This window comes from Charadrius vociferus, unplaced genomic scaffold (assembly GCF_000708025.1).
Source record: "Charadrius vociferus isolate BGI_N301 unplaced genomic scaffold, ASM70802v2 scaffold111, whole genome shotgun sequence".
Classification (NCBI taxonomy): Eukaryota; Metazoa; Chordata; class Aves; order Charadriiformes; family Charadriidae; genus Charadrius; species Charadrius vociferus.
Window position 1 is genome coordinate 3,145,159 of NW_009647046.1, and position 20,379 is coordinate 3,165,537.

General features: G+C 48.7%; 2 protein-coding genes across 2 annotated transcripts in view; both read right to left on the reverse strand.

Annotated features, from left to right (window-relative positions):
• Positions 1 to 1,297: 1,297 nt before the first annotated feature.
• Positions 1,298 to 11,300, reverse strand: F2 (coagulation factor II (thrombin)). Its single transcript, XM_009895656.1, has 14 exons — positions 11,207 to 11,300; positions 10,097 to 10,260; positions 9,082 to 9,106; positions 8,823 to 8,873; positions 8,253 to 8,358; positions 8,043 to 8,173; positions 6,068 to 6,364; positions 5,576 to 5,689; positions 5,165 to 5,291; positions 4,498 to 4,665; positions 3,992 to 4,165; positions 3,656 to 3,834; positions 2,004 to 2,074; positions 1,298 to 1,589 (listed from the first exon to the last, which is right to left on the reverse strand). Exons 1-14 carry the CDS (start codon positions 11,283 to 11,285, stop codon positions 1,446 to 1,448), a joined length of 1,830 nt encoding a protein of 609 aa, XP_009893958.1. The 5' UTR covers positions 11,286 to 11,300; the 3' UTR covers positions 1,298 to 1,445.
• Positions 11,301 to 17,964: 6,664 nt separating this feature from the next.
• The window catches only part of ZNF408 (zinc finger protein 408), a 6,461-nt gene continuing 4,046 nt past the window's right edge, over positions 17,965 to 20,379 (reverse strand). Inside the window, exons 2-3 of the mRNA XM_009895707.1 lie at positions 18,280 to 19,880; positions 17,965 to 18,129 (exon numbers count right to left, since the gene is read on the reverse strand). Coding sequence (XP_009894009.1) covers positions 17,965 to 18,129; positions 18,280 to 19,880 — 1,766 coding nt within the window. The remainder of the gene's footprint in view (positions 18,130 to 18,279; positions 19,881 to 20,379) is intronic.

Consider the following 20,379-nt stretch of genomic DNA (forward strand, 5'->3'; position numbering starts at 1 on the left):
GATGCAATTTCTCACAGATTATTAGGTAGCAGTGAAAGGATGAGGCTAAAGATTAAAACATAAGAAGGGCTAAACATTTTCGGTGTTCAATGCCTATGCTTATCAATGTCCTTAAACAGTTGTGGAACTTGAGCTCTTGAGGTTTCTGTCTTCAGATGTCTTTGAGTCGTTGTGTTTATGCTTGCTTTGAGCAATCAAATTGGGTTGTCTTCAAGTTGGTTCCTAAATGAGCCATCTTCAAGGAGGTGGCCAGACAGTAATTGATCAACAGCTTTGTATCTAACTAATTTCAGATAGTTACCTCGACTGTCACTTTTTCAACACAGTCACAGTCTTAATACTCTGTATGAAGCACAACAAAACTTCACTGTTGCCTGTTCCTGTGATTTGATGGCACTGTGAGTTGAGGAGTTTAGGAATACGGTGTCAGAGGGAGCAAGGACAGTTTCTAAATCTCAGGATTACTTTAAGAGAAAATTTGGCTGAACAAATTGGCTAGTCAAGAATATGTGTTTACTGCTATACTGCTGGGTCCTCAGCGGTCCACAAATGGCTGCTAAAGAGGAGTTCGTAAAAGAACTGAAACTTCTTTTGGGATCGATCCCTAAACAGGTTTTATAAGACAACCAAACAGGTATAGTGCAGGATGCTTCCACTGGAGGCCCTTTGACAATGACTGTGTATGAATTGCTTCCTTCTGAATCTTGCTGTGCAGGTGGAAGATACACTTTGAGGACGCAGCAGTATCTGCTATGTAGAAAATTACTGCCATACAGTTACAGAAGTGCTACTTAATGTATTCAAGCCTGTATGGCTGTGTAAGATAAATTGCATACAGCTGGCATCTCTGTCTTCTTAAGATGCTAACCTTGCAAACAGCAGTGCTGGTATTTGTTGTCCGCTATTGTAGCTGAGAACAAAGTCTGTCTTATCAAAACAGGTTATAGTTGCTATACTTTTGACGTTGGTGTTAGTGTTGTGTGTAATGTCGCAGTTACTGTGGGGTGTTTATCTCCAGTACATTCTTGGTTCAATTTCTAGAACAGAAAATTAGTTGATTTGAAGGGAGGAAGTGGACAGTGCCTGAGGGCACAATTGTGCTTACTGTGACTGACTTAAGGCCATCACCCAAGATCTAAAATCTGTTGATGATTAGCTGATAGAAGGGAGAAAATTTGTTTGAAGCACAACAAATAATCAATGGTGAAACAAGTGCCATTCTGTTGGTACTCCTGGCTACTGTGCTGGCTTGGATTCAAGTGCAACTAAACTCAGCATGAACAAAAGGAAGGTGGGTTTGAGAACTTTTATTTTCAAGGGAGAACACTTTTCCTTTTGTTGAGTTGTAAGGGTGTAACTGTTTTACTTCGGGATCTTATATGATTATATTTTTAAGAAGTGGAGCAGTGTAGCAAAACTGAGAGCAAGCAAGGTAAACACTTCCTCTATCGCCCGTGTTTTTCAATGGCTTTTCGCATCCACTTTTTCAGGCGGAATACATGGGTATAAAATCCATATTTGCCATCTCGGTCACAGCCTTCTCCCCATGAGACTATTCCCACTTGATACCAACGGTTGTCGTCTGGGTTCTAAAAGCAAAGAAGAATGAGATTGGCACAAGGAGCAAGAGACTTTCAGATCTAAGCCTTGTATGTGCCCCAGCCTGTTTAGTGATGGATACTGCTTTGGAATTCAGACCGGCATCTACTAGGTAACATAGCTTGTTGGAGTAATTTTGTCTCTGCTCTTAAACCTTAAAGTGATAATTGGCCATCAGTTGTGCATTCTGCAGCTGCTATCTGTATGTGCTGAGCACTCAGTACAGAAATGGGGCTGGATGACTGCAGGATTCATCTCAGTTGCTCAGCATGGGCATGAGGTGGGTTTGCTTCAGCCACTCCGCAGTCTCCATCTCTGCTGCTGGTTTTTAGACTATTAGGAAAGTTCAGCACAGCACAAACCCAGCTCCATATGTTTTATGAGCTTGAACTTGTTGAACATACCTTCATTACAAAAGGTCCCCCACTGTCCCCTTCACAGGCATCGCCTCTCTTTGAGTCTTCAGGACTGTAACCTACAGGCAAAAGAAAGTCAAACATTTGACTGTGGGAGAGTGGCTGGTGTTGGCCATCTTTTCCTTGAAGTATTGCTGCATAAATTTTGAGAGCCATCAGATTGCTTACTACTTCTGCCAATTATTGGGCTTAAATTTAGAAAACTGCTTTGGTTTTTATATTACATGTAAAACAGCTAACTCTGCTTCTGTCTTTGCAACATTCTTGAATCTACCATATTCTTCCACCCCCTGTGCTCGCATTCCTGTTCTTTCATCAGAATTGCCGTTAGTGTCAGCTGCCACTCTGTTCACAGCTGTAGCTTGAGCTACTGTGCTTTTCTCTTGTCTTAGAAACTTCTCTGTGGGTAGTATTCCATGTACCCTGCTCTGTCATTCTGTTTACCATAGACATACGTTGCCATCCTCGTGTTCACTTTCCTGTCATCCTGCAGGCTCTGCTTTTTCTCTCCCCCAACTGACTATCTTCCTACAGCCTCACTATAAGGAGGAAAGGGATTTCACTTTAATCCCTGATGAGCTAGACAATATCTTTGCATTTTCCCATCACCCGTGTCTCCCCTTTCCTGCTGTGTGTCTGCATCTTGGCTATCTTTCAAGACCGTTTTCTAGAAAAAAGTAACCATAGGAACACTGTACTGTCAGTATACTCATGAAACTGGCTTCCATCCTAACTCAGGCAAGTGTATGCGTTATTAGATGCACAAACCCTGTCAAAAATTGTTGGAGATGTGCTTGTAGGAACTGATAAAGTCAGCACAAATTAAGAATACAGCAGAAAGTATTAAACCGGCACATAAATCCATAGTCTCTTTGTATCATGAACTCTGTGTTCACTTCTGTTCTCTCTCAGAAAGGGTATAGTGCCAGAGGAGATTTAGGAAGGTACAACAAGGATTACCAGAAGCACAGAATACCTTCTATATTAGGAAAGATTAAATAAGTCCTTCTCAGCTTGGAAGAGAAATAGCAGAGCTGTAAAGGGTCCATAAAACAGCATAAGACATGAAGAAGAAATGTTTTTTTCCTAGCCTATGAGTATAGATATGTACCTCTTCAAATTTATTAGGCAGGAAATTTAACAGAACATGAGCAATTACTTTTTTCACACATAGACCTAACTAACCTGTGGAGCCTCAGCAGTTGTGGACATAAGTATAAATAGGCTCCAGAAGGTTGAGACAAGCTGGTACAGAAGAGGAGGTTGTTTGGCTACTGAGTAGGGTAACTGGTGTGCAGCCTTTAATTTAGGAAGTCACTGAACTGTTCCATATACTGGTGAAAAGTTAATTTTAGCTGTGCTGGGTTCTCGCACAGCTGTTGCTGATGCCTGGCAGAGCAGCACCGTTGGGCTGGTTAGCCTGACGCAGCGTGGTGTTACAAACTTTATTGACAGCTTTAACTTCTCCAGCCTTCGTGTTTTCTGAGAGCTGAAAAAGTTCTTGTCATAGGAAAATTACTCTTTATGGGAGGGCATTTGCAAATTTATCAGAAAGTAACCTTGCTGTGTGGAGCCCCACCAGGAGCTCAGAGCCCTTGTCTTCTGTGGCAAGCCGGCCCCGTGTCTCCAGCGCTACTCACCTGCACAGAACATGTTGTCGGTGACTTTAACTTTGGTGGATGCCTTGCAGGTATCTTGGTCTACAATTGGCACGTTGAGCTGTTGCAGAACTGTGGGAAGGTTGCTTGGGCTAGTAGCCCACGTTTCTTTCAAGTTTCCCCAACCAGTTACCCTCCCTTTGTAACCGGCCAGCATCAGCCTGTGGAAGGAAGCACGAGTATCATCAAATGTATTGTAACAGCTATCTCCTGCCTGGCTCTCTTGCTGCAAACTGCCTAAACAAGGTGTCTCTTTTGAAGGACCAAAAGGAGACTTTTGTAGCCTCTGTTTTTAGGACTGTGGGACAGTCTCCTCACCTCTGCACGACTTCTTTGGTAGGCAGGCAGACAGGATGGATGTAGTCACTGAAGATAATGGGTCTCTTCAAGTGCATGAGAGCAATGTCTCGGTCCATGTTCTCTTTCCAGTTGTACTTGGGATGGATGATGATTTTATCCAACAGAGCAATCTTCTCTTTATTCTTTTCATATCTGAAATAGTCACGAAGGAAAGAACTCGCTGTACAGTAGCAACTGAGAGTATTCTGGGGTTCATGATACTCTCAGGTGCTTTGTACCCTCTGAGAAAATACTGTCTTTACACTGGAGTGCCCCTTTAGATTTTCCATACTTCTGCCCTCCTCCTCCCTTTCACTTTAACCTTTAGTAAGAACAGCGATCAACAGCCCCATTAGATCCTGTTATTGAGAGGTGTGTGACATGGGCTATGTGTTTCCTTGGATACTGAATGATAGCCCAACCTCATTGTATCTCATTACTCCAAGAGGAAGGCTATTTCACCGTCGCTTCATCCAGGCTCTTACTTTGCCCTCACGTGCTTGCCAATCCGCACCAAGATGTCATTTGTAGTTAAGTTCTTGTCCCAGGGTGGATAATAAAGACAGTGAGCAGCAGTCAAGACCCAGCTGTCACTGATGAGGCTGGCGCCGCACAGCAGCTCTTGAGGACTCTTTTTGTAGAGCATCACCTGCCTGAGAGACAAGGAGGGAGGAAGACTTAGCGGGACTAAAGGCATCGCTGGCTGAATGCGACTTGGTGTCGTGCAGAAAGAGCAGAATTTGCAGTGACCAGGGAAGAGTGTTGCCTTATACTGACGAAGACGACCGCACAGGCGGCTAGCAAAAGTCTTCCCTGGGCATGTATATTCTACATAGCAGACCATTTACCCTATTTCCTTCACCTGAAGAGGTTTCTCATCCTCTCTGCTCCAGCAAAGCTGGAAAGAGGAAGAGACAAAGATGAAACACACCAGCACTCTTGCTTTCCCAGACAGTTGCGTACTTGGCTCAAGAGGAGAGTTTCCTTCCAGCTATTTTAGTACTGCCCTGTCAACCCCTTGGAGAAGCTTTAATTAGAAGCCACGATGCCCGCATGCTGCCTGGGGTGGGAGAGCCCTCTCAGTTTCCCCTGCTTGAACTGAAGAGAAGAGAGACAATTCCCAATGAAGGACTATGCAAATAAAACGCTTACCAGGGAGAACTGCCAACTTCTGCATCATCCCCATGCACAACTCTGCCTCCTATGTAGGACTCCAGCAGCTCCTTCTCACTTTTGTCTGTTACCTTTTTCTTCTCAAATAAGGGACGAGTGCCACAGTCTGAAAAAATAGGCAATCTGACTTTGTTAGTCTACTTGATTCGCCATGGAGAAATGTCTGCAGTCAGCGTGCTGAGCTGGAAGAGCCTATGAAGGAAGTGCTTACTAGCTCCATGATCATAACTGGAGATTGACTTCTGAGGGTCCTTCAAGGAATTTAAATATCTTTCCCTGCTTTTGACGTCATTTGGCAAGCTGGTGTTTCTGAGGAGCAGTGAGTACCCTGTGGGAAGAAGCTGCAGCCTTTCTACAGAGCATGGTGCTGTGTCTAGAGTTTTTGCTCACCTGCTTCACCTGAACCAAAAGTTTTGTCATCAAAGAAGGTTTTGAACTCTTGAGGAAGGGTCGTACGTCCTGATATTCCATCCAACTGTTCGTTCCCATCCTCTAGCGAGCTGTCTGAGAGAGACAGAAAGACAAGCATGGTAAAAGGCCTAGCTGCAGTTTCCATAATTATCAGCAGTATAGATGTTCCTTTCTGTACGCAGTGGGTCTGATGAAGGAATGATGTTTTAAAACCACTGCTGCTCTTAATGCTCCTTGCCCCTCATTGTGAGTTTTCAGGGAGAAGAGAACACCTGAGAGATGTGTAAGTTCTGTATACATACGGCAGGTTAGTACATGTGACATTTGGACAAACGGGACTTCCACATACATGGCACACATACTTCCTAGCCTGTGCCTCCCAGGCCGAGCACTTCACCCTAGTCACACATACTGCTTTTGTTTGCCACTGCCTCACAAGTGTGCCTACCCAAACCAATGCAGGCTTCTCACCGCAGTAGTGCAGATCACAATATTCAAAGTTGGGTGGTTCATCTGTGACACACCAGACACCCTCATCATCTCCGTCGGGATTCCGACAGTAATTGTCCAGCAGCTTCACCTCTGGGTCGATGTGTTTCCCGTGGAGCACCTCTTTCGCTTTCTCAGAGTTCCACGGCAGGCACTTTGCTCCGGACACAGTGACCGAGAGGGTCCCGGTGTAAAGCATGCCTTTCTCCTGTTCACAAGGCTCCACCCGGGCTGGTGGTATGACCCGTGGAGTAAATTCAACCGTTGTCCTTTCTTCACCTGGAAAGACAGAGAGCTGTGATTTAAGCCACAGCTTTGCACTCAAGTGCTGTTAGCGAATAGCACTGGAGCCCCTTTACTAAAGCCCAGAATTCCATGGGGCGTCCTGTTATGTTTGGAAGCTCCCACTGTGCTCCTGTGCATTTGGTGGCCCTCTACAATATTGCAGCGTCAGAGGTGGTTCTTTCTATGGGAGGTAAGGTGAGGTTGGCACTACTCATCACACTTCTCTTGACCTCTCAGATGTGAGGGACAGTATTGTGTTGCTTTCTGGGGTATCTTTGAGAACGAGCTCAAGGGCTGGGTAGGTGCCTCAGGCATCATAATGCCGCTGTGTTAGAGCCTCCAATGCCTCTTTCTAAAATGCGTAATGACCATATTTGGGGGGAGCCTTTTACCATGATATGCTACTAAAATAACAAATTTAACTTTTGCCAATGTTTCTATATCTAATGATAAGAGAAAAAAATTCCTACCAGACTTTCTACACTTTTTCTTGCAAGTGTCCTAATGGCTGAAAGCTTTAAACAGCATTTCCCGAGTGAGTGGGCACCAGATAATCTGTTCTGCGGCAGTTGCTTGGCCTCAAGCTGCCTTCTCCGTGTGCACTGGGGAAATCCCCATGTGAAGAGAGACCCTCTGCTTGACTACTTACCCTGAGGCCTGACAGCCATTGAGCAAGTGGCATTCACTGTAATCGGTGAGGCTGCTTCTCTGTGAGATTGACTCAGGTCAACATGATGGCAAAGGAGCTATGCACAAAAGCAAGGCTTTTCTAGTCCTGCCATATCTATGCACCTGTAAGTGTGACAGTGGGCCACCATAGGCCAGAAACTAACTGGTGAACAGAGATGGTACAGCGGAGCATTATCTCTTTCCAGTTTGTCTTATTACAGACCAGGACAGTGTTAACGTTCTTGAAAGCCTGAGAACACCCCTGGGTCAAAATGGTTGCTGATCCCTCTGACTTTCATCTGTAAGAGTCGTTGCTTCTAGTCTCTGCTTTTGGAAGAGAAACTTCTGCTGTGAGAAGGTTCTCTGCTTTCTACCAGTTTTTCTGAGGTGGAGGCCAAGCCCCAGGGGGTACAGCTCTGTACTATGGAGAAATGGGAAGGTATAGGTGCAGGGGGATGATTCTCTGTCCTGTCAAGCATGATGATTAGAGAAGGGCATCTTCTCTTTTCTTGACGTTGTAGGTGCTAAACTATACCCTTCCATATAAGTGAAGGTTAAGGCAGGTATTCAAGCACAAGCTGTAGTGGTTTTGTCCTAAATGTGGGGATTCAGACAAAAAAAAACAACAAAAACCACTATGACTCATAGCTTCCTCTAATTTGTGACAGCAGAGTTAGAATTTTGGGGTGCTCCTGACTGGCAAAACTGTAGTAGATTCCAGGGGACTGCTGATACCAGATTTAATCTGGATCTAGATTAGTGTAGTCTAGAGAAAAGAGCACTTTAGAGGATTTTAGCTGAGGTAGATGTACAGGCTACTCAATGACTTTTCCTCCTCAGTTCCTTTACCCTTTAAGAGACAGGTCCTCTGCTCCAACTGACCTCTGTTCATGTAAGGTCCCCCCCTCCTAACCCTCTCCGTTCCTGAGACGTTTAGTATCGGTCTCAGTACAAGTGTTCCCTGCCGGTGAAGGGCTTGCTGGGTTATAGAGCTGAGGCATACCACACACTGGGATGGGACACTCCTCCCGTTCCACCGTTGGGTCTCGGGTGTAGCACCATGGGCCTTCTGGGTTGTTGTCTGGGTTCCTGCAGTAGTTCTCCGTGAGCGTGGGATTAATGGTGGCGTTGAATCTAAGAGAAAAAGCTGGTTAGGCTAGGAAGCAAGGACGTGCTGGAAAACCCTCTAGGGGTATGTAGGAGATGAACTTACTTAGGTATATGTGGATATTTGCTTGTCCACACTTGACATTCGATCCCTGATTTTGTGTAGCTAATTGTCCCCCGATAGTTCTGGCCCAGCCCGAGAGAGCAGTTACCTGTCAAAATCCCAACATGGTGTAAACCAGGGCCAGGGGAAATGGACGTTGCATTTTTTGAGGTCAGAGATATCATCCCACAACTTTGACTCTTGCTGCATGTGTGAGCCTGCCTGAGCACAGGCATTCCCATCACGGGGCTGGAAGAGCATGCGGCTTCAGCTGAGGGAGCTCACCCCACGGCCCTGGGGCTTTTGCTTTGGCTGCAGGTGCAGGTCCAGCCCTGCAGAGAGGCCGGGCTCAAGGGACACCTGACTGTGTCACAAGAAGGATATCTACCTCATGTTTAGTGGGGAAATAAAGAAGAAAAAAGGAATTTCAAGCTCCCCTTATGTTATTTTTCTTTCTAATAAGATGGCTTCAACAACTTCAGATTTATTTTTTTTTTCCTTACACACTCTGCAGGAAGCAAGTTCTCGACACTCACTGTATCTAGGAGATGGAGATCAACATGAATTTCTTACCTTCTAAACAAGCATCCAGAACTGTCCTGGACGTTCTCAGGCCCTGACATACTAGCAAAATAAGAAGAAACAAACATATTACATGCAAGGGATCCAAATAAGCATCATAGTTTGAACCAGTTTATCATCTAGAGACAAAATACAAGTGCTTTGTCCTGGAAAGTGAGCTCTTGTAAGAGGGTAGGAAGCCATCTCTCCATGATGGGACAGTGCATCCTGAGGTATTAGCAGAGCACCCACAGGACTTGAAGCAACTTACCTTGATATTTTGACCAAAATGCCACCTGGGAAAAAAAAAAATAATAATTTAAGAGTAGAGACACAGAACATCAGACCTTGCTTAGCTGCTGCAATTCAAACCAGTAGAATGCCCCATCACAACAAACGGAACAAACTAACCTATCTCTACTGTTATCAATTATTATGGAGTTCAACAAAGCAAAAAAAATCTGATATAAAACCACATTCCCACTTATCGCACTTAGGAATCAAGAGAGCACTGTTGTTTCTAAAAAGACAGATGATGCTTACAACCTTTATCAACCTGCAGAGGAAGCAGAGCCTGTGCTACAGCGCAGAAGTCCAAGGAGCTGAACCTAGAACTTTTAAGGCCATGATCGTGTGTAGGTATTACTCAGCAATTCAGATCTACATCTCTGCTGTGCAGCCCGGGCGTGCCAGCTTTAGGAGTACTCCTCAGAGGTTGTATCTTGCTGGCTTAGATTCCGAACTGTTTATCTGTTTACTGTTGTATTCTTGGCTGTGGAATTCAGTGTGGATACTGGCCTTGGGGCTAGGAGCAAACCCCAAAACAACGGAGAATGAATTTAGCAGAGTGAGTGAGTCTGGAAGCCAGAAAAAGGGATGGACTGTGCAAAAGCTCAAAGGAGCTTGAGGTGCCTTTGTTGGGTTGCTGAGCCAGCTCTTCTGCGAGTGTCTGGGACTGCGGCAGTTCAAATGCGTATGGCACCACGCTGAACTAGTGGAAGATGTAATCCAGGACTGATGGGAAAACTCTCTCCTTTTCAACTCATGCTTAAAATGGAGAGGCAGGGAAAAGAACTTGAGCTTTGAGCTGCATTCCCTGGAGTGGCTCCAGCAGGGAAACTCCCTAAGAAAGCCTGAGCTCTCCCTGGGGCACATACGCATCAGCCTCATCTTTGGTTCGCAGAATTGAGTCTTACCACCCCAGCCCCTGCCTGCGTGTGCAACCTGCTGGTCTTTCACTACCGGGGTCAGCTGAGGGAATGTTTCCTGGGAACACCCGTACGTACCGTCTGAACGGTGGATTCAAGGGCTTCAAAAGCCTCCTCGTAACTGCATGTCTCCTCCAGGCACTCTCGCTCCAGGTTTCCCTTAAGCATCTCTTCCAGAAATCCCTTGTTGGCACGTCGTGGGCGCTTGAGCAGTGACAGTGCCTGCCCCTTTTCCAGGAAAACTACCGGGTCAGAAGACTGCCGGTCAAAGGGGTGCTCGCGGTGGGAGGGCCCCTTTGTCTCCCCTTGCAGTCTCTAAAAATCACACACAGCTGATGGGGATGATCCCACAGCCCAGCCTCCCCCAGTGCACCATACAGAGAGGAGAAGCCCTGCCAGGTCTACACCTGATGATCAGAGCAGGCTCCATAATTCATCCATTGGGGCTCACATCGCTTAGGCAACAGAAGTGACAGGAATGCTCTGCTATCCTTGGCAAAGCTCCTCTGCTCATTTGCAGCTAGGTAGAGGCTTGTTTGCTTGGACCCTGCTACTGCTCCCTGCCAGCCATGGTATTTCTGTCTTGCCAACCTCAGACTGCTGTAATAGGCACAGCTTGATTCCATCTTCATGTTCAGAGACCCTGATTTGAGACCTGTAGACAGGTCTTCCCACACGCAGCAGTGGGTCGGAGGGGACCTAACCTCATATTAATTGAGAAAAGACAGATGAATTAGAGGCTCTGATGAGAGAAAAGGAGCCGCGAGCAGGAAGGCGACATACTGCATATGACCTAAAGTTCAGGTAAGGGACAGCTGGGGATGCAATGCAGAACCTCAGCCACCCAGGTCAACTGAGGAACTGTAGCCCAAAAAGGCCCAGAGTTGTGTTACACGTGGTCCTGGACTGAGCCACGTTCCCCTTCCCCACCATCTCCCAGGTGACCCACAAAATCCACTCAGCTGTTGTCACCAGCTGCTGGATGCTGCTGCATCCTCCTGTGGGGGAAAGCCCTATGTTCACTCCACTCTCAGCATCCTTTCACTCCCACCTTCAAGCTTTTAGAAGCTCCTCCCGCCTTACCAAGAAAACCTGCCATCGGCTTTACCCCTGGAAAGAAATAACCCCATCTTTCTTCCTCCTGTCACCCACTGGTGCTGTCCTTTGCCCCGTGCCGTTGGGTCTTACCTCTGCCATGGCTCAGTGTGAGGTGCAGAAGGCTGGAAAAGAGCAGACCCCTCAGTATGCTGGTTTTGTTGAGTGCCATGCTGTACGGCCCTGGCTGCAGGGGAAATGCAAAGGGAGCAGAATAAGCGGAGTCACAGCCCCGCTGGGTTAATATTGAACCAGAATGAAGAAACAGGACTCCAGAGGTCGCGGTGTGTCAGGGACAGTGGGACTGAGGCTCCTCTTATCCCTCCTCTCTTGGCATCTCCCTCCCTTCAGGGCATCTTCATTTTCTTACTTATTTGCTGGAAGCCAAGCAAAATGTCTCTGGATCCCCACGGGACTAAAATTAGCATCCAGTTTCATAACAGGGAGGAAGGCACGAGGAGCGAGAGGACGAGCTTGTCCCAGGGCACAGAAAGAACTCGGGCTGGCGTGGAGAGATGTCTGCCAGCTCATGGCCACCCCAAGCCGGAGCATGTCACTCCTTTCCCCTCAGTGCCACTCTGCTCCCGTGCAGCTCTTGGCATTGTCACTGCCTGCCCACCGTGCTGGCTCGGGTCCCTGCCGCTGACTCGTCTTGGAAGCTGTACTCCCATAGCTGTGCACGCAGCAAGGCTTTGAGAGCTCTTAAGCCATTCCCAGTGCTCTTTTTAGCTCCAATCCCCCCACCCCCCACTTTTCCCCCCTAAAGTCCAGTTGTCTTTTCTCCCTGCAGTTATCAGCAAGCTCAGCCCCAGATATTTTGGCACCAGAACACACAGTTTAAGTCTCCCCCTCCTCCCTCGCCTGTGCCAAGGAGCAGAAGGGGTGCCTGTGACAGCCCACGTGGAATTTAAATTTTCCTCCCAGTTAGGTCAGCAATGCCATTGGCAGCACATACTTCCCACTGTGCTACAATTCCCAGTGGAGTGGAGGAGGATGAAGTTTGGGCTGCCCTTTTTATTCCCACACCAGTGGAACATATTAAAGTACATCCAGAAGGAAACAGAAGCTCTGACGAGCAAGGAGCCAGCACGCCCAAAAACCAGCCAGGAAAACAAGGGCTTCCAGGAACAGGGAGGCAGGAATAGTTTGGGTGTCATGACATCAGCGAATAAGTCAAGAACTGGGCTACCAGAGCTGGGAAAGCTCTAATGATTCCTACAGCAAGCAGAAAGTTGGCACAGAGAGAAAGCAGGGCAGAGATGGGGGGGGGGTAGTCTCGGGCACTGCCACATGGCCCGAAAGTGCTTGCTGCCAGCAGAGAGCACGTTTTGTGCCATGCCTCCGTGCAGCAGATGATACATCTGTGATGTTTATCTCCATAGAAGGAGTGCAAATATTAGCATTAGGGTGGCTGAGGAATGACTGTGTGGCCACTGGTACAAAGAGCAGCTGTAGAGGTTCCCTCCCTCATCTGAGAGTGTCCCCTGTTCTCACCCACGCACCCCCTCCTGGATTTTGGAGAGACACCTTTAGGAATGGCGGGGATGACCTGGGTGGAGAAGGGTGTTTGCCCAGGATTAGGTGCAACCCCAGGAACACCCCGTGCTACTTAGCAGGGGGAAGCAGCGTTTGGGAGGAACGCGCGGGCAGGGCTGGGAAGGAGGCATCAGGGCACAAACCGGTTTTGGAAGAGCAGTGAAAGCAGAGCCGGTGCTGTCCCACGCAGCAGCCACCGCCACTGCTCCTCGCAGCTCAGGGAGGAGGCGCAAACAGCCCCACGTTTCTGTATGCCCAGCTGGCACGCAGAGGGCCCTGCTCAGCCGGCGAGGAGGGGAGGAGAGCAGAGCAGCAAGGACAGTTGCTTTACTCTCTATATGATAATTTGGTTTTGGTCTCTCATTGCAGGTGGGTCAAGTGATGTCCAGGCTTTCACCGGCTGTAATTGAACGATCCCATGTGAGTGTGAATGCAGGGAAGAAATATCACAGTAAGAAGACAGCCTCCCCCCCTCCCCGGTTGTAGTGATGAGAGAGACAGATGCTGCAGTGTTTTATGGTGGCATAGTGCACCTGTGCGAGTGTTCATTATGGATTCCCAATAAGAAAGGCATCCAGACTCTGTAAAGTATTGATTAAAGTACCATTTGTTGGGGATAACATGAGAAGGCAAAAGGAGACAGTATTAGATAATCTTACATCCCTTCAGATGCTGGGAACACCAAGTGGTACAGCATCAACCCATGCCACGCTGCACAGATTGTGTCTGTGCCGAGGTTCACCGGTGTCGTGGTCTTCAGGGTTTTTATAGGATTTTCTTGGAAGTAAACAGCTCTGTCATTTCTGCTGTCAATAAAAGGATGTTCGTATAAGAATATGCTGCTTCACTCCAAGATAAACATGAGGACGGGGTGGTGGCATCATCACCAGGTGCCAAGCAGAAGCAACCTGCAGGCTCCCCAGTTAGGTTTAGCTGGCTAAATTTATCCAGCCAAGTGGTATGTGCAGCACTGGCCTGCATCTTCCCATGTCAACTTCTTACGCGGATCACCAGAGTATTTCACATCATAAGAACTTCCATATTCTCAGTCACTTTTTTTTTTTTTTAATTCCTGCATCTCTCTCTGTCTCTTCTTTATAATAACCAGGCAGCCTTTACACTGCAGCTTAAGTCAACATTGTTATATTTATGCATAGATTTTCACCGTCTTCTTGTCTTTCCTTTAAAGGAAAGGCGTTAACATCTTTCATGGCATTGTGTATTATATAGGGTTAACTTTAAGCAACACTAGAATACAGCAGTTACGCTTGGTTATCAGACAGGTGTGAATATCCTGTAGCACTTACCTACGCCTTCTTCCTTTCATGTTACTTCTGTTCTGGTTCCTACATTCATTCTGTTGCTTAAGCACTCGTTTAAAGAAAAACCTTACTGAAACCAACCATTCTGTCACTGTGCCTGGCTGCTTCTCTTCCAGTTGCCCTTCTTCTTTCCCTCTGTGAAACAGGACAAACCCACCTACCAGAGCCATTAGGTTGTTAACTGTAACCGCTGAAACCTTTTAGCCCAAGATTGCTCAAGGTTACATCCATCACTTAAGTTTTGACTATTCCTTTACATTGGTTTTGCTTTATAATTGGAGATTTTTTACTACATCCTGGGACATTTTCCAGCCCTTTCTGGTATCTTACAACAATGATAGTAATTAAAGATGCTGACTCTTCACATTATAGCCTTTTCTTGTTCTGTAAGGCGCTTCTAGGGCTCCTCTGCTTCTTCCATTCTTGTGGTTAGCCTCTGCAGCAGGACAGCGTGCATCAGCTATCACCTCTCCAGGGGCTTTGACTTCCACCCCTCAAGCATTTAATTCTTCCATCTGTTCACCGTTCCCGTAAGCAACTTCTTATTATTTCATTTTCTCCCTGCCTTCACCCATCCGTGAGAGATGGATGCTATTTTCTTTCTTAAGGTAAGAGAATTAGGATTCATACTTTTATGCTCCCAGAGTTACAACTTTCAACACAGCTGGGAGTTTTGATCTCTCTCCCCCTATGAGTTGAGTTTTCTCTTTAAGTGAAGTAAGCCTTTGGCAATTCTTTATTTCCTATGGAACTATTTTCCCAAGTTCCAGGGAGCGGAGTACAGAGGGTTTGGCCTTGGCCTGTTTTCTTGGGGCTTTGTCTGCTCTATGACAGATGCAGTTCGCTGGTTCAATAGAGTAGGGACATTTCTGAATATTTTTCCTGAAGTGAGTTATACAGCGTGAACCCCAACTGTAACGCTTTGGGTACAATTACAAAGGATGAATCCTCCATCCCCTCACACGGGGGTTCTCCTGTCCCTGAGGATGGGGCAGCCACCAAGCGGGGAGGACTGCAGGACCGATGGAATTGCCCCCTCACCTCACAGCCTGCTGCCACCTTTTCATTCAGACACCTTGGTCAGGTTTAAGCCAGTTTAGAAGTTGGCCAAGGGTTGAACCCTGGCTGTTGTGCGAGGTTTAAGTGTAACAGTTAAGTTTACGTGCATGCCTGATACCTGGTGGGGCCCTGCCAACATGAAGGACCCCAACCATCCAACAGACCTGTGCCGTTGCCGCCCTGGAGCGTTGCAGCAGCACCCCAGTGTCCTGGTGAAGCCCTGCCGGGATGGTGGAGCCCCACCAGCCAGGAGACCTGTGTGCTTGCTGACTGATGCCGTAAGGGTCACAGGTGCACAAGATCTCCAGCCAGCCAGGTGATCCACGTGTCTACTGCCCTGAAGCACAACGATCAGCGTTATAATGCGGCATACTGCACGTTCCCTATGCCAGCGTATGGGACCAGGCAGGCACCCATCCTTTTCCTTGCTGTCCTTCTTCCCGTGAGGCACTTCTCACCAGGATCCTGCCAGCTACACCAAATGTAATGCACCGGTGCAAGTGTTTGTTACAGATCCCAGTAGGAAAGGCACTCAGAGCCCATAACATATTAATTAAAATACCATTTATTGGACATAATACTAAAAAGGGTATATAGCATTAGGTAATCCTACACCCCTTCAGATGCTGCAAACACCAAGTTGTACAGCATCGTACAGATATCTAGTCAGGCCATGGCATGCTGCACAGACCCCATCCACGTTGATGTTCACCAGCATCGTTGTGCTCGGGGCTTTTATAGGATTTTCTTAGCAGTAAACAACTTTATTCATCGTTTTGCTGTCAAGCAAAAGATTGTTCACATAAGAACATGCTGCCTCGAAGATAAAGACAAAGACACAGTGGTGGCATCATCACCAGGTGCCCAGTGGGAGCCACCTATGGGCTCCTCGGTCAGGATTAGCCGGCTAAGTATCCTGCAGCCAAGTGATACGTGCAGCACAGCACAGACCTGTCCCTACCTACTCAGATCAACTGTTAGGTGAGTAGCGTTTCTGTGAAGCCCTCCTAATTCAGAATTGCTCATACTTTTTCTCTCCTACTATCTCAGAATAAAGAAGGTAGTTATAGGTCAGCAGATAAAGCAACAGGGGCTTGGATTCTCCCCTTCCCTCCCCCCAGTTGCTCCCCCTTCTCTCCCGCTTCTGCTGTGACAGAGGGCACACGCTTCAAACACAGCACAGGGGCTCAGCTCCAGCGAGAACACTTTGCAGCTGTGTCAATATTTGAAAACTGCAAAAGCTCGACGGGCACCAAAGGGAGAGCATTAGGAAGCGCTGCAGCTTCAAATACAAGGTCCCCCTCCCACGCCTGTGCTCCCGCTGGTCCCTCTCCAAGCACTCTGGGCAAGGACTGAGCTCATCTGCCTCCTGGCTTTAAAGAAAATAGCTAAAAATAAGGATGCCCAAAAGTTTGTTAGCTGGATTCACCTTCCGTCCTCACTTCAACCAAAGCATAATGGGTCTGACTCTAGCGCCTTGTCTACAAACTGGTCGTAAAAGTTTATGGAAAAAGTTGAATGTAGAAACTACAAAGAACAGCTTTTCAGATTGTGACGTTACTGCACTCATAGCAGCCCAAAACGGAACTGTGCTACTGATGATTCCCTGGTGACACTATACCCTCCTCTTGTGCGGTCGGCATAAAAAGCCCAGAGAATTTAGGCCCTTAAACAAAACTTTTTTTTGGGGAATTGCAGATGTTAGAGAGAGGCAAGATGGATACCAGGAAGAGCTAAAACTGAGGATGCAGCAAATGAAAGCAGTGTTTGTATAACGCGTGAAAAGGGGGTGGAGGCTGGGCAAGCCTGAAAGACCTCTGTGTGGGCTGGTATCGCTGGTCTCTCCCTATAAGGCCACATACATACAGCACTGGCAACTGCACTTCCTTCCTGAAACAGGACCAATTTCCTTCAGCTGGCAAATGAGCACTAAAGATGGAGGAGTGGGAATATTGGGGTGTAGCTGTGGTGGTGCTGTCTTTTAGCTTTTTGCTGCAGGGAACAGGAAAGAAGTGGAAGAGAGGAAGCAAGAATGTGAAATAAACAACAAGGGAAACAGATTAGTGAACCCAACTTGAACATGGAGGGGAAAAGCAAAATCTTCTGAGCATACTGAGATGAACTGTTGGACCCTTACCTGGAGACGAGAGGAGCCTCTCGGCTGGGGACAGTGAAAATTGCACTATACAATGGAATTTGCACAGTGAGACACAAAGCTATCCTTTCGTGTCCTCAGGCAGACCATCCAGTCACTGTAAGGCCAGGAAGCTGACAGCAAGCAAAACAGGTGACAGTGGGGAAGGAACACTCAGCCCCAGCTCGGAGGCAGGACTTTGCTTCTGCCAATTGTGAAGAATGCTCTTCAAATAACCCACAACACAGACACCTTGTAAACACTTGGGACACTGCTTCCCAGCAACGTCTGGCATCAGCATCACCTTCAAATGATCAGAAGTGCTGCTGAGCTCCAAGAGTAAAAAAGCCCAGGAAAGTGCGTGAATAGCGACACTTAATTAGAGAAAGAAAAACTTGAAAGGAAGGCGTTGTTCAAAGCTGCTGCTTTGAGACTTTTCCTGCCTTCCCCACTGTGCACCGTCACCCCCTGACAGCACAACAGAGGCAGAACAGAAGCGCTGCTCATTAACGCGGCGGGTCTCCTCTCCAAGGAGTTACTGCCATCAACAGCCAACGCCTTCCTGCACCAGGCCCGGCATGTGGCACATGGAGGCATAGAGCTCCCAGGGGCAGCTACCGAAAAGACCCAGGTCTACGCAGGCAGCTACCTCCAAGATGGCTAATTCTGGCCGGGTCTGAGCCACAGGGCCTTGTTGCCACAGAGAGACAAGAGAGTTAGGGTTTTTATTGTTGTTTTTTTTTTTTTTCCTCCCATTTTAATACGTACAGCAGAAGATCAGCCAGAGCAGGCTGGGACAGTCACGTCCCAGTCTCAACCTCCACCACTTCTGCCACTGCTCCGAGGCCCACCCCCTCCTGGATGATGACCACGTCACTTGGTGAGCCCTCGTCCTGCATTATAATGCACTTGTCCTCATGCTCGGAGATGGTGATTTCAATGATGTCCTTTGCTGATGGCAAATGCTCAGCAGGCCTCCCGTGCGCCCCAGGGTCTGGGGGGCTGCCTCGAGACTGGTAAGTAGCGATGCAGTGACCGCTGGCTGTGATCAGCAGCTCAGCCTCATTAGCTGGCCCCGGCACCTCCACCATGAGCAAGGTGGGCTCTGCCACAACCTCCTCCTGGTGGCTCTTCCTCTGAGGCCTTTTCCTTGCTGCCTGGGGTAGGTCCACAGCAAACGAGGCCACTGCACTGGTGAGTTCCTCAGGGTCCTTTTCCTCCTTGTGGGTAAGCACATGGCGCGCAAGGCTCTGGGGGAGGGTGTAGCCCATGCCACAGAGCTCGCATTTGTAGGGCTTGTCAGCCAGGTGGGATTTCTGGTGGCGCCGCAGCTTCGTGGCCAGGGTGTAGGACCTGCCGCACTGCTCGCAGCGGAAAGGGCGCTCGCCTGTGTGCAAGCGCTCGTGGGCACGCAGCGTGTGGGGGTCCCGCAGCGCCTTGCCACACACGGTGCACAGGTGGGCCTCACCCGTGTGGGAGATGAGATGTCGCCGCAGCTCCGGCAGCTTGGGGAAGGCATCGCCGCAGAAGCGGCACTTGTAGGGCTTCTCGCCCGTGTGCAGCCGGAGGTGCTCGCGCAGGTTGCTCTGCTGTCGGAAGTCCTTGCCGCAGTAAGGACAGGCGTAAGGGCGCTCCCCCGTGTGCAGGCGCATGTGGTTGCGCAAGGAGCCAGGGTTGGCCAGGCGGCGTCCACATACGGCACACTGGCATCCCTTGGGACCAGCTGGGCCAGTCCCAGTGGCCAGGTGGATCTTCCTGTGAATGCGCAGAGAGGGCCGGCGTGCAAAGGCCTTGCCACACTGCTCGCAGGAGAAGGGGCGCTGGCCAGTGTGCAGGACCTGGTGCTCCTGCAAGTCTCGCTTGGTGCGGTAAGCCTTGTCACACTGGGTGCACTGGAAAGGCCGCATACCCCGGTGGGCCAACACGTGGGCCTTGAAGCTCTCCTCTGAACTATAGCTCTTGCCACACTCTGTGCACAGGAAGGGCTTGTGGCCAGCATGGACAAAGCGGTGCTTCTTGAGGTGGCAGAGCTGCAGGAAGGCTTTGCCACACTCCCCGCAGCGGTACCTGCGCTTGATCATCTCCTTCTGCGACAGAGCTTTTGGTGGGGGGCCTGGGCTGCCAGAATGACCCTCCACCAGCTCCGTATACTCCTCCTGCTCCTCAGGCCCCTCCAGCGTGCCTTTTTCCCCATGCCCTGGGGATGCTGGTTTGCAATCTTTGGAAGCTTTGCTCTCTTTCTCACAAGTCTCTACACTCCCTCCTTCAGAAGGACTGGGATGCTGGGATTCCTGCCCAACTGTCCGGCCTCCACAGTCCTGCAGGCACTTGTGGAGCTGGCTGGCCAGAGCATGCACCTTGCATGGGTTGCCATCCAAGCGAGCACTGAGTTGAACCCCGTTTGAGGGTGATGACAGATCCAGGTCTTTTGGACATGCCTCTTTATGCCCCATCTTGACTTTTTCTGCTGCAGATTCGGGATTCGCACCCTCATCCAATTCTTCCTTGCACCTGCCATTGGCCTTAATGGTTGAGATGGCCTCAGGGTGCTGATTCTCAGTCCTCAGCACCTTGGCTTGCTGTGAGTCATGTTCGGAAGTTGTGCTTTCCTCTTCTTGCAGCCTGTGGAAACGCTTGGTGACCAGCCTCCTCACCTCAGCAGGGACATCAAGGACTGTGGTTTCATCAGCTACCACCTTGGAGACATTGGAATCCCCTGCACAAACACAAAAGTATTGTCAGTGAAGTAAATCCTGGCTATCGTTATATGACACGATTGCTGCGGCATCAGAGGATCATGAATCTCGGAGACAGATAGTCAGCTATCCAGTAATTCTGGGGCTCTGGCATGAAAACCATTACTTCCACGACCGTTTTTTCTTTTAAACTGGGGGAGGTGGGGGAAATCTCAGTTCTCTCGCCACTGCCAGTATCAGTGCAGCATTTCTAGCGTGTCACGGGCAGTATGTCTAAGAGATACCACGACTGGTGTAAAACAGGGCAGAATGCTTCTTTCTCAGCTGATGGCTCTTAAGAGCGACACAAGGTCAGGACAGCGATCTCGGGGACGGGGACACGGCCGGGGCGAATGCGCCAGGGGACAGCACAGTCCTGACAGCTGAAGCATCGGAGGCCCCGAAAGAAGGCCGGGCCGCTCGTTTCACCTACCTGCGCGGGGCTCCGCCGCCGTCCCGCCGGGAGAGGCCCTGTCCCCC

What these genes read in the sequence shown, in the direction of transcription:
- F2 (XM_009895656.1), bottom strand. Translation starts at nt 11,285, where the DNA reads ATGGCACTCAACAAAACCAGCATACTGAGGGGTCTGCTCTTTTCCAGC. An exon ending in TTGAATCCACCGTTCAGACG is followed by an intron (nt 9,107 to 10,096) that starts GTACGTACGGGT and finishes TTTTTTTCCCAG; the next exon opens with GTGGCATTTTGGTCAAAATA. An exon ending in TCTGGATGCTTGTTTAGAAG is followed by an intron (nt 8,359 to 8,822) that starts GTAAGAAATTCA and finishes GGATTTTGACAG; the next exon opens with GTAACTGCTCTCTCGGGCTG.